The sequence below is a fragment of the Balaenoptera ricei genome, chromosome 8 (genome assembly GCF_028023285.1).
Source record: "Balaenoptera ricei isolate mBalRic1 chromosome 8, mBalRic1.hap2, whole genome shotgun sequence".
In the NCBI taxonomy this organism is placed as follows: Eukaryota; Metazoa; Chordata; class Mammalia; order Artiodactyla; family Balaenopteridae; genus Balaenoptera; species Balaenoptera ricei.
This window is the reverse complement of record NC_082646.1, coordinates 108,378,099-108,390,235: the sequence shown is the minus strand read 5'-3', so window position 1 is coordinate 108,390,235 and position 12,137 is coordinate 108,378,099. Positions and strand designations below refer to the sequence as shown.

Here is a 12,137-nt window from a genome sequence, read left to right as displayed (position 1 = left end):
AGCTGCGCGCGCAGAGCAGGTTTATTGAACTACAGACAACACGCTGCCCCGGCAGCGGCGGGGCCGACGTGGAGGCGGCGGGAGGGGGCCCGGTTCAGGACGCAGAGCCGGGACTCAGCCACTCTGACAGATTGGAGATTTCCTGGAGCCACAGCGCGTCCTGCGGGAGGAAAGGGGGCCCGGGGTGAGGACCCCTTGGCAGCGGCCGGGTCCCCGCCCTCCCGCCGCGCCCTCCCCTTCGCGGCCTTAGCCCGGTTACCTCCAGGCCGCTCCTGGGGCCCGTCCTGTTTCTGCTAGGGGTCAGGGGAGCCGCGGTGGGTTCCGCGCGGCCCAAGGCGGCCTCTGACGGGTTCAGGGCCCGAGGGGAGCGGAAAGCCCGCGTCTCCTCCACTCTTTGGCAGAGGCTGCCTCTTTTGAGACTCTTGTTTTCTACTTGCCCGCTGGTCCCTAGGAGAAAACAAGCCCGCTCATCTTACTCCCATGTCCTGTGCGAGGACGACCCTTGGGGGAAACGTGGGAGAAAGGGAGGAGCTGGAGCCCGGCTCTCTTAGCCCTCCCACCTCAGAACCCTTTCATCTGGTCCTGTCCGGATCAAAACCCGGCAGCTCCGGGTCTTCAGGGTCAGACTGAGGCTGCAGAATGGCTTCGGGGTCTCCCTGTAGCCACTGAGCTGGGCCTGGGAAGAGGCATCTGGGATTGAACCAAGCCCTCACTTTGGGCTTGCGCCCACTTGGTCACTTCACACAAATTCCTCGTGGAGTCTGTACCATCCAGCTCCTCCCTCCCTGCCAAGCTGTGATTCCCCTGCCAGAAAGCCGGCCTCACCTCTCTCCCCCTTTGTTGCGCACGCTACATTAAGCAGTGCAAACTTAAAGTAAGTTTGGATCTATAGGTTCTTCCTGAGCACGTCCTGGGAATGTAGATCAATGAGCTTTTCCCTGGGTGAAGCTCACAGATGCTAGGAACGATGCAGAAGTGTGTACAAAGTCCAGGGGTAAAACAAAGAAGCTGTTAACCATCTCTGTAAGTGAAAAATGGTTTCCTTGAGATGTCTGAGATGGGTTTTGAAGGATGAAGAGTAATACACCGGACTGACAAGGCAGAGGAAAGGATTAACAGGCTGAAAGGGTTAAGCAAACACCCAAAGGCATTAAACAGTATCCCACACAAAATGCAAGGTGGGCGTCCAACGAGATGAATCTGAATGGGTTAGTGGGAATCAGAGAAGGCTAAGAAATGGATTTTTATCTGTAGGAAATAGGAAGGCAGTGAAGAGTTTTTAAACACTGGAGATATATTGTTAATTTTGTATTTCAGAACAATCATTCGTCAAAGGTTTGGCTTAGAGTCAACTTAGAAGAGGGAAGACCTCAAGAGCCCAGAAGTGAAGGCAGCAGGGATGAAGGAGTCAGAAGTATTCATAAGGCCAAATCGACAAGCCTTGGTGGTAGACTGGATATGAAACATTAGAATGGGGGGCATCTCAAACGAATCTCAGGTTTCAGATGTGAAAAACTGGATAGGTTGTGCTATTAATCATGACAGAGACTGAAGAAAGAAGAGCTGATCTTGGGTGTGTGTGCAGAGGGCAAGATATCAGGAGAAAGGAAGTTAAGGTACCAGTGGGACCGCCATATGGAGCAGCCTAGTGAGCAGATATATCTCCCACCTAACACTCAGGAGAGACCTGGAATGGTCATACCAGCTGAGGAGTCTTCTGCCCAGAGGCAGGGGTCAATGCCTGGGATGGGAGAGAGCAGCTAGGGAGGGAGTGCAGTATGAGCACTGTTTGGGGGTGGCCAGAGGAAGCTAGTCGAAGAGAGAAGATAAGAGATGAGATGGGGATAACCTGGTGAGTCATAGTCTCACAGGGCCAAGCTCTGCAAATAGTCCAGGTGTGATAAAGATAAATGCACAATCATCAATTTGGTAATTAAGAGGCCTTCCCAAACAAGAGACTTTGCAGTTCAGAGGCCACAGAGAAAGCAAGTGCCCTGGGTTAGGGAGAGAATGAAAGAAAAAGAGGGAAACAGTGTAGCTTGCTTTTTTGAGAACCTTGATTGAGATATGATGGAGAGAGAGAGGTGGGAGAAGTTCAAGATCATGGGAGATATCCTTTTGAAGATGGACCTCCTGAGGGAAAGGAACTCAGAAAAGAAGTTGAAGGTGCAGAAATGATAATGTGCTACCAAGAAAGCAGTAAGGATAATGCCACCCCTGAGCCTGGAAGGGGTGAGTCCCTATGCTGATAAGGTTCTGGCAGTGGGGGGAGTACAAACTGGTTGAGTTTACTGAAAAAAGAGATTAGTAAGTGAAGTAGGAGGCTAAATCAGGAGGACGAGGCTTGGTAGTTTTTTAAAAGAATGGAGTGGCCACTGAGGAGAAGACCAGGAAGACAATGGAAAGAATTGACAAACTGAAGGCTCCTCAGGGAATGGACCACAGGTGTACAGTGGCATCACACACTTAGTGATTTTCTTCAGTGTAGCTGCCCATGTGGAACATACGACTGATGGCAACTAGAGTTGCAGCTCTGTAAGGCAGAGCAGCTCAAACACTCTTCTAGGGGGCGGTCCACCAGATCATAAACACCTAGATTTTAAGGCTTATGTTGCATTGTAGAAAAAGCATGGGCTTTAGAGGCAGCAGGAGTTCAGATCCTCCTCCTGCTAAGTGCTCTACCCGATCTCTGAACCTGGGTTGTCTCTTGTGAGAGGGGGCCAATGCTACCCACCCCAAAGGGTCACTGTGAAAGTGGTCACTGGAAGAGCCTAGCATCTCCCTGGGTCCACAGAAGGTGCTGAATTAAATGTTAATTTTTTTCTTCTAAGGAAAGTACTTATTCTTTTGTCTTTTCACTACATAAATACTGAATCGTATGTGGTGAATACTGAATTGTGCTATATGATACGCTTCCGTTCTTCTAAACCTCCGAATCTAAATTATAGATTCTTGGCTTTGTACCAGCCTTCACTGCAGGGTTCTTTTCAGGAGGAACAGCCCCCACAACATTTAAAATACAGTTTAAATGACAGAATGATTCAGAAACACATCTTAGGCCTAAGCACAGGCACCATGCAGTATGTTGTAGCTGTTACCCTGGAATGAGGAATTTTACCAACAAAGCACAGTGCTGAAAGCAGTCCCCAAATTCCCTCAAGCCCAGGCATTGTTTGGTCCGACAGTGCATCCCCACCAGCCTGGCTCTGTTAGAGATAGACCAGGGCCGGACTGCCTGGGTTTGAATTCTGGCTCTGTCGTTTACTAGCATTGTGACCTCAGGTAAGTTTATTGACATCTCTGGGCCTCCGTTTCCTCATCTGTAAAATGAGGATAATAATAGTACCATAGTATTGTTTTGAGAATTAAGAGCGTTAATACACTTTCAAATCTCAACTAGTGCCTGGCACCTGCACCATACCAGTTCAAGCACCAGTGGCTATGATTATTTTCAGACATACACACCTGCTCCTGCAGGCCCTGAAGGCTGTTTAAGTGTTGGAGGGAGGGGAAAAGACAATATAATCACCATCACATTACACACACTGGCACCTCCCCATAACATTTATCAAGGTTGAGGTGGTGTCTGCATCCAGGAGCAGACTCCAGAGCCCCAAACACAGTAGTAACCAAAACCAAGGACAGCCACAGTAGCAACACTATAATGATGAAAACATTGAAGGAACCAACTGAATTCAGGGCCCTGCCCCATCATGTGCAGCTGTCTAACTGCACAAACTGTGAGAAATTTCTAGTCCTATTGTACCAGCTTTTGTAAGGGAATGCCTCCTGCTGCCCCAGAATACCCAGAGTGGTGGTGGGAGCCAACCAAATCCCAGAAGAACATTGCTGTGGTGTAAGGTGCTGTCTGAAAGTTTGAAGTCACATCTTTTACTTCCCAGCTTTGATCCAGGGCTCACCTGAAAAGCTGAAGCCTTACCTGCAAGGAGCTCCAGGCTGCTGTTCTCATGTGCATCCTCTGTGCTCTGCTCTGCATTGTTTTTCTCTGGGAGCAGCTGCTTAAAAAATTAGAAGTCCTAAGTGAGTTTTGCAGAAGCATGAACAAGCCCCAGTGAGATCACGTGCCTGGTGGCTTTGTTGACTTCACAGGGCTTTTTCCTCCTTCACCTGGAACCCCCTCTTACTTCCTCCTGGCTCATGTGAACCCCCTGCCCAGCCCCCAACTTTCAAGACTTCCTTCTTCTTTTGGAGCCTTTGCAGTTCACTCCAGCCATTCCGGGCATTTCCTAGCTTTTCTGAACTCCGGTCACTCATGTACTGTCTGCTCCATTCCTTGGGCTCTTAAGTATGCATTGCATGCCCCTTTTCATCAATTTATGTATTTATGTCCATTTTCTACATCTTAAATTCCTTGTAAGGTTCATCATGCCTGTATCTCTTTTACAGCTAGCATAGTGCCTTGCACAGGGTAAGTGCTCAACAAATGACTGACTGAGGTCAAACATGGGAAGCCACAGGGCACATTTTGTAGTCTTGTGTAGCCTTTCAAAGCCCTGCTATTTGGTTCAATTTGGACAGAGAAACAAAGGTCAGAACCCAATCCTCCCAGCTCCTTGTTTTTCAATACAAGTATATAAAAATAGATATCCTGTTCATCAAAATTACAAACTTTTGTGCTTCAAGGGACACTTAAATGAAAGTGAAAAGTCAACCCACAAGAATGGGAGAAAATATTTGGAAATCATATCTTATAAGGGACTTGTATCCAGAATAAAGAACTCATAGTTCAACTTTAAAATAACAACCCAATAAAAAAATGGGTTTGACAAAGAATTTGAACAGACATTTCTCCAAAGAAGAGATATAAATGGCCAATAAGCACATGAAAAGATGCTCAACATCATTATTCATTAGGGATATGCAAATCAAAGCCACTATGAGGTACCACTTTATACCCACTGGGATGGTAGTAATAATAATAGATAATAACAACTGTGGATGGGGATGTGGAAAAATTGGAACCATTACACAGTGCCGGTGGGAAAGTAAAATAATGCAGCCAGTTTGGAAAACAGTTTGAGTTACCATATGACCCAGCAATTCTGCCCCTAGCTATACACCAAAGAGAATTACAAACATATGTCCACACACACAAAAATGTTTACATCAGCATTATTCATAATAGCCAAAAAGTGGAAATAACATGTCTATCACCTGATGGATGGATTAAAAAATGTGGTATATATCCATACAATGGACTATTACTCAACCATAAAAAGGAATGTACTGTTACCTGTTACAACATGGATGAACCTTGAAAACATGCTAAGTGAAAGAAGCCAGACACAAAAATCCACTTACTGTATGATTCCATTTATATGAAATATCCAGTATAGGCAAATCCACTGAGAGGAAAAGTAAATTAGTGGTTGCCAGGGGACAGGAGATAGGAGAATTGGGACTGACTGCAAATTAGGTACAAGGTTTTTTTCTTTGGCGTGATGGAGATGTTCTGGAATTTACTGGTGATGGTTGCAAACCACAGTGAATATACTTAAAACCACTGAATTGTAAATTTACAGTGGTAAATTTTATGGTATGTGAATTATAACTCAATAAAAAATGTATTCTATCATATGTTGTTTACCAAGGCAAGTTTCAGTTTCTAAGTAATTATATTCCAAGAAACACAGAAGAGGTAAAGATGGCCCTAAAGGTGTGAAAAAAGAAACAGTATTAGGAAAATTTCCAAACATCTTTTTTCTTCTTTGAGAAAAAGCTTATTCTTTTACTTCACTCCAGCCTAGAAATCTCATGTAATAAACATTTACTCAAGGAAATACCTACATTCAGATATAAATCTCTGAGTCCTAGGAGAGCCTTGCACACCTTCCATTCTCATCAGGTCCCCCAGATGAGACAGCCCTATCCTCAGGATAGACCTCCTTGAGTTTAACACTCGATGAGACATTTAATTCTGGTCTACCACCTGCGAAACAATACCTTTCCTTAAGAAGCTGCCTCCATGCTACTGCTCCTGCTTACTCTGGGTTTAAGTTTTTAGTCCCTACACTCAAATGTGACAGTAAGTCCAGGATTACTATCTTGTCTTCATGGCCCACTGTCCTCTGTTCCAACACCAAGGCTTAAAATCTCCACTCCTGGCACGACCTTTCCATGAATATATTCTATCAGACACTAAATATTCTCTCATTTCTTTCATTTCTCCATAAACTATATAATAGCCATGGATGGTTTTATTCAATATTACTCGAGGTCAACTATTCTACTTTACCTGTTTAGAAATGGAAACTGAGGGACTGGTGCAGAGGTAAAAGAATTGGACCTATCATCATTAATCTTGTAGTTTTTAGCTATAGCCACTGGGTGCCAGTCGTGTGCCACTAACAAGTTACTAATCACTAAATGGCCATTATCCGAGGGAAACGGTAATGATCTTGAGTAGAGAAGTATGGGTTTGGTCACTCATCTTCCCTGGGCTTGTGATCCAGTCCTACATGGCAAAAATGTTACTAGGCTTCGGATCCAGGAGACCTCATTATAAATCCTAGCCTTGCCATTTACTGACTGTGTGATTCTGGGCAAATTAGAAAAGTTCTCTAACCAGTTTCTTCATCTATAAAATGGGAAATCTACAACCTACCTCATAGGATTTTTATAGAGATTAAAGTGGAAATCTTGGCACAGATTAGGGATTCAATAAATGTTCCTTCCTTCCAAGCCCTATGACTACTGCATAAGACTAGCCAGCCATCTGCCAAATTTACTGGGCTGTGAATGGCCCTGAGGCTATGGGCCATCACTATAGCAATACAGTGGGGCAAAGGAGGTCAGATCATTTCCTTTTCAGATCTCACTGGGATATCAGAGAGGCCCAAGCAAAAGGACTTCACAGGCTGAAACACTCGTAGATCCTGCCCGTATATCTCAGGTCCTATGATAATGCCACATGCCTTACCCTTGACCTATCCCTAGAAATTTGAAGATATAGATGGCTGTAGTGAATTGAATAGTAGCCCCCCAAAAGATATGTCCAAGTCTTAACCACTAGTACCTGTGAATGTGCAAAGGGTCTTTGCAGATGTAATTAAGGATCTCAAGATCATTGTGGATTTAGAGAGGGCCCTAAATCCAATGACAGGTGTCCTTGTAAGAGAAAGGCAGAGGGAGACTTGAGAGACAAAGGGGAATGGCCATGTGAAGATGGAGGCAGAGACTGGAGTCATGTGGCCACAAGTCAAGGAACATCTGGGGCCACCAGAGCTGGAAGGGGTAAGGAAGGATTCTCCTCTAGAGCCTTTGGAGGGAGTGTGACCCTGCCAACACCTTGATTTCAGACTTCTAGACTCCAGAACTCTGAGATAATGAATTTCTTTTGTTCTTAAGCTACCAAATTTGTGGTAATTTGTTACAACATCCACGGGTAACTGATACAATGGGTATTAGCTTTTACCTATTCGCTCAAGTTGTGGGCAGCAGCTTACCGAGCTGAAGGGAAACCAGCAAGAGCATTTGCAGTGAGCCAGTTGAAAGGAATGGCAGATGCGTTCCTAGGAAGGTGCTTCCTAGAAGGTACATGCAGCCATGAAAAAAACAGTGCAGTGAAGGGAGTATTTATAGGGGCTTCACTGCTACAAAGCAGAGGAGAGTGGGCAAATCCGTGAGATGCTGTGATCCTTGGGTGACTAGGTACCCAAACCTCCCCATCTGATCAGGCAAACAAAAGTAGGAAAGAGGCAGAAGAGGTGTCTCTCAGAAACAGTGTCTGTAATTTTTATAGCAACTTTATTGAGATGTAACTTGCATACATATAATGAATTGCATCTTTATAAAATGTACAATTTGATAAGTTTTGGCAAATGTACATACTTGTGAAACCATCAAGATAACCAGCATATCCATCACCCTCAAAAGCTTCTTTTGCCCTTCATTACTCCTCCACTCCCTCCAACTCCTATGTCTCCCGTCTTCAAGCAACCACTGATCTGTAACTACAGAGTAATTGTCATTTTATAGAATTGTTATAAATTCAGTCAAGCAGTATGTACTCTTGTATTTCCACGTTTTTTCATTCAGCATGATTATTTAGAGATTCATCCATCCTACTGTGTGTATCAACAGTTCACTCCTTTTATTGCTGAGTAGTATTCCACTGAATGGATATGCCACAGTGTGTTTATTCATTTACCTGTTGACACTGGGTTGTTTCCAGTTTTTGGCTATTACAAATATGGTAGATGTGCCATGAACATTGGTGTAAACATTTTTGTGTGGTATATGCTTTCATTTCTCTTGGGTAAATACCTAGAAGTAGAATGGCTAGGTCGTGAGATAGGTGTATATTTAACTTTTTAAGAAACTGCAAAACTGTTCTCCAAAGTGGTTGTATCATTTTTTATTCCTACAAATAGGGTATAAGAGTTCCAGTTCCTGCACATCCTTGCCAACACCTGGTATGGTCAGTCTTTTTATTCCAAGTAGGTGTGAAATATTATTTCATTGTGGTTTTGATTTGCACTTCCCTAATGACTAATAATGTTGAGCATATTTTTGTATGTTTTTTAAAATTAACTAATTAATTAATTTTATTTATTTTTTTGGCTGCATTGGGTCTTCATTGCTGTGCGTGGGCTTTCTCTAGTTGCAGTGAGCGGGGGCTACTCTTCGTTGTGGTTCGCAGGCTTCTCATTGTGGTGGCTTCTCTTGTTGCAGAGCACGGGCTCTAGGCGCGCGGACTTCAATAGTTGTGGCACGTGGGCTTAGTTGCTCCACGGCATGTGGGATCTTCTGGGACCGGGGCTCAAACCCATGTCCCCTGCATTGGCAGCTGATTCTTAACCACTGCGCCACCAGGGAAGTCCCCATATTTTTGTATGTTTATTTGCTGTTTGTATATCTTCTTTTGTAAAATGTGTGTTCAAATCTTTTGCCAATTAAAAAAATTGGGTTGTTTGTTTTCTTATTATTGAGGTTTGAGAGTTTTAAAATAATCTGAACATGACGGTAAGATTTTTAACTAAAAGTTCAACTTCCTTAATAGTATAAAACTACCAGGTATATGGAGCTATTTCTTCTTGAGTGAACTTTGGTAATTTATGTCTTTCAAGGAATTTTCCATTTAATCTAAATTGTCAAATTTAGTGCAGTGTTCATAATATTCCCCGATAATCCTTTTAATATCTGATGCCACCTCTCTAATTTCTGATATTAGTGGCAATTTGTGTCTTCTCTTATTAATCTTCTTTCTCAATGAACCACCTTTACGTTTCATTGATTTTTTTTCTCTTTTGTTTTTCTATTTTACTGACTTCCACTCTGATCTTTATTATTTCATACTTCTGTTTATGTTTAATTTGCTCTTCTTATTCTAGTTGAAGTTGGAAGCTGAGGTCATTGATTTAAAACCTTTTTCTTTATCTTTTTCTTTTTGGCCGCACCACATGGCATGTGGGACCTTAGTTCCCCAATCAGGGATCAAACCCCTGCCCCCTGCAGTGGAAACACAGAGTCTTAACCACTGAACCACCAGGGAAGTCCCGAGACCTTTTTCTTTTCTAACACAGGTATTTTCCTCTCTAAGTACTGCACTAGCTATGTCTCACAAATTTTGATAACATGTACTTCCATTTTAATTAAATTAAAATATTTTCTACTTTCTCTTTTGATTTTGTGTTTGACCCATGGGTTGTTTATAAGTGTGTCATCTAGTTTCCAAATATTTGGAGTTTTCCAGATATCTTTTTCTTATTGATTTTATTATAATAAAATATAATAATTCTATTGTGGTCAAAAACATACTTTATATGACTCAGATCCTTTAAAATTTATTGAGATGTATTTAATGGCTCAGAATATAGTCTATCTTGCTATATGTCCCCTGCATACTTAAAAATAATGTATAGTCTACTGTGGTTGGGCAGAGTATTTTATAAGTATCAGTTAGGTAAAGTTAATTCATAGTGTTATTTGAGACTTCTACAAACTTACTAATTTTTTTTTTTTTTGGCTGCGTTGGGTCTTCGTTGCTGCGCACGGGCTTTTTCTCTAGTTGTGGTGAGGTGGGGCTACTCTCTATTGCGGTGCGCGGGCTTCTAATTGTGGTGGCTTCTCTTGTTGCAGAGCAAGAGCTCTGGGTGCGCGGGCTTCAGAAGCTGCAGCACGTGGGCTCAGTAGTTGTGGCTTGCGGGCTCTAGTGCGCAGGCTCAGTAGTTGTGGTGCACGGGCTTAGTTGCCCCACAGCATGGGGGATCTTCCGGGACCAGGGATCGAACCCCTGTCCCCTGCATCGGCAGGTGGATTCTTAACCACTGCGCCACCAGGGAAGTCCCCAGACTTACTGATTTTTCTGTCTACTTGTTCTACAAATTACTGAGAGAGGTATGTCGCGATCTCCCAATATAATTGTGGACTTTATTTCTCCTTAGAGTTCTATTAATTTTGCTTCATGCATTTAAAAACTCTCTAAAAAGTTTTATGAATGTTTAGAGCTATTGTGTTCATTGTACTCACTGTATTATATTCATCATTATGAAGTAACCCTCTTTATCCCTAGTAATATTCTTTGCTCTGAATTCTACTTTGTCTGATACTATACCCTCTCCAGCTCTCTTTTTATTAGTGTAAGCATGGTATATCTTTTTCTATTCTTTTACTTTTAATCCATTTCTGTCTTTATATTTAAAGTGGGATTCTTGTAGGCAGCATATAGTTGGCTTTTTATTCAATCTAACAATCTCTGCCTTTTAATTGGGTTGTTTAGACTATATTTAATACGATAATTGATATGGCTGGGTTTAATATATCATCTTACTAATTGTTTTCTATTTGTCTCATCTGTTCTTTGTTCCCTTTTCTTTTTCATCTTCTTCTTCTTTTAGATTGAGTATTTTTTGATAGATTATTTTCTAGAGCAGTTTTAAGTTCATGGCAAAATTGAGCAGAAGATAGAGAGATTTCCCATATTCCCTCTGTCCCCACTGATGCCTCTCCCATTATCAACATCCCCCACTGGAATGGTACATTTGTTACAATTGATGAACCTACACTGACATATCATTATCATCCAAATTTCATAGTTTATGTTAGGGTTCACTCCTGGTGTATATTTTGTGGGTTCAAACAGATGTATAATGACACATATCTACCATTATACTATCATATGGAATAATTTCACTGCCCTAAAAGTCCTCTGTTCTCCCCCTATTCATTCCTCCTTTCCTCCTAACCCCTGACAACCACTGATTTTTTTTTTACTGTCTCCACAGAGTTTTGCCTTTTTCAGAATATCATGCACTGTATTTGGAATCATATAGTATGTTGCCTTTTCAGGTTGGCTTCCTTTTACTTACTTATATGCATTTAAGTTTCCTCATATCTTTTCATGGCATGATAGCTCATTTCTTTTTCAGCACCGAATAATATTCCATTGTCTGCATGTACCACAGTTTATTTATCCATTCACCTACTGATGGATATCTTGGTTGCTTCCAAGTTTTGGCAATTATGAAGAAGGCTGCTGTAAACATCTGTGTACAAGTTTTTGTGTGGACATAAGTTGTAACTCCTTTGGGTAAATACCAAGGAGCATGATTACTGGATCACATGGTAAGAGTATGTTTAGTTTTATACAAAACTGCCAAACTGTCTTCCAAAGTAGCTGTACTATTTTCCATGCCCACCAGCAATAAATGAGAGTTCCTGTTGTTCCACATCTTTGCCAGCATTTGGATTTTGGCCCTTCTGGTAAGTGTGTAGTGATATCTCATTGTTGTTTTCATTTACATTTCCCTGATGACATATGATGTGGACCATCTTTTCATGTGCTTATTTGCTATCTGATGCCATTTTTCGTGAGGTATCTGTTAAGGTCTTTGACCCATTTAAAAATTTTTGTTGAGTGAATCCATGGCAGAGCGGGCAATTTGAACGCCACCCAGCCGGGGCACGCGGCTGGGGCGCTGCTGGCCCTCACCTGGACGCCAGCCTCTGCCTCTGGACCCAGAAGGCCGAGAAAGAGCCGCGGGTCCACAACCCTGAGCGCCTGCCATGGGCCCGCACCGACAGATCCCTAAGCCCGAAGCCCCAAGGAGGCGCACCGCAAGCCCGGCTCCCACCGCCGCCCAGCCGGGCCCATACTTAGGCACGTCCTCCCATCA

General features: G+C 42.9%; 1 protein-coding gene across 11 annotated transcripts in view; it reads right to left on the bottom strand.

The window, feature by feature from the left end:
- Window positions 1–3: 3 nt before the first annotated feature.
- Window positions 4–12,137, bottom strand: part of TOP6BL (TOP6B like initiator of meiotic double strand breaks) — a 94,350-nt gene continuing 82,216 nt past the window's right edge. For 3 of the 11 annotated variants that reach the window (XM_059932120.1, XM_059932122.1, XM_059932125.1), the window contains 3 exons: window positions 3,941–4,019; window positions 260–447; window positions 4–160 (listed from right to left, as the gene is read on the bottom strand). In XM_059932120.1, coding sequence (XP_059788103.1) covers window positions 95–160; window positions 260–447; window positions 3,941–4,019 — 333 coding nt within the window. In that variant the 3' untranslated portion in view covers window positions 4–94. Of the gene's footprint in view, window positions 161–259; window positions 448–3,940; window positions 4,020–12,137 lie in introns of those variants that run through there. The other 8 variants (XM_059932121.1, XM_059932123.1, XM_059932127.1 and 5 more) reach the window with 6 other exon arrangements.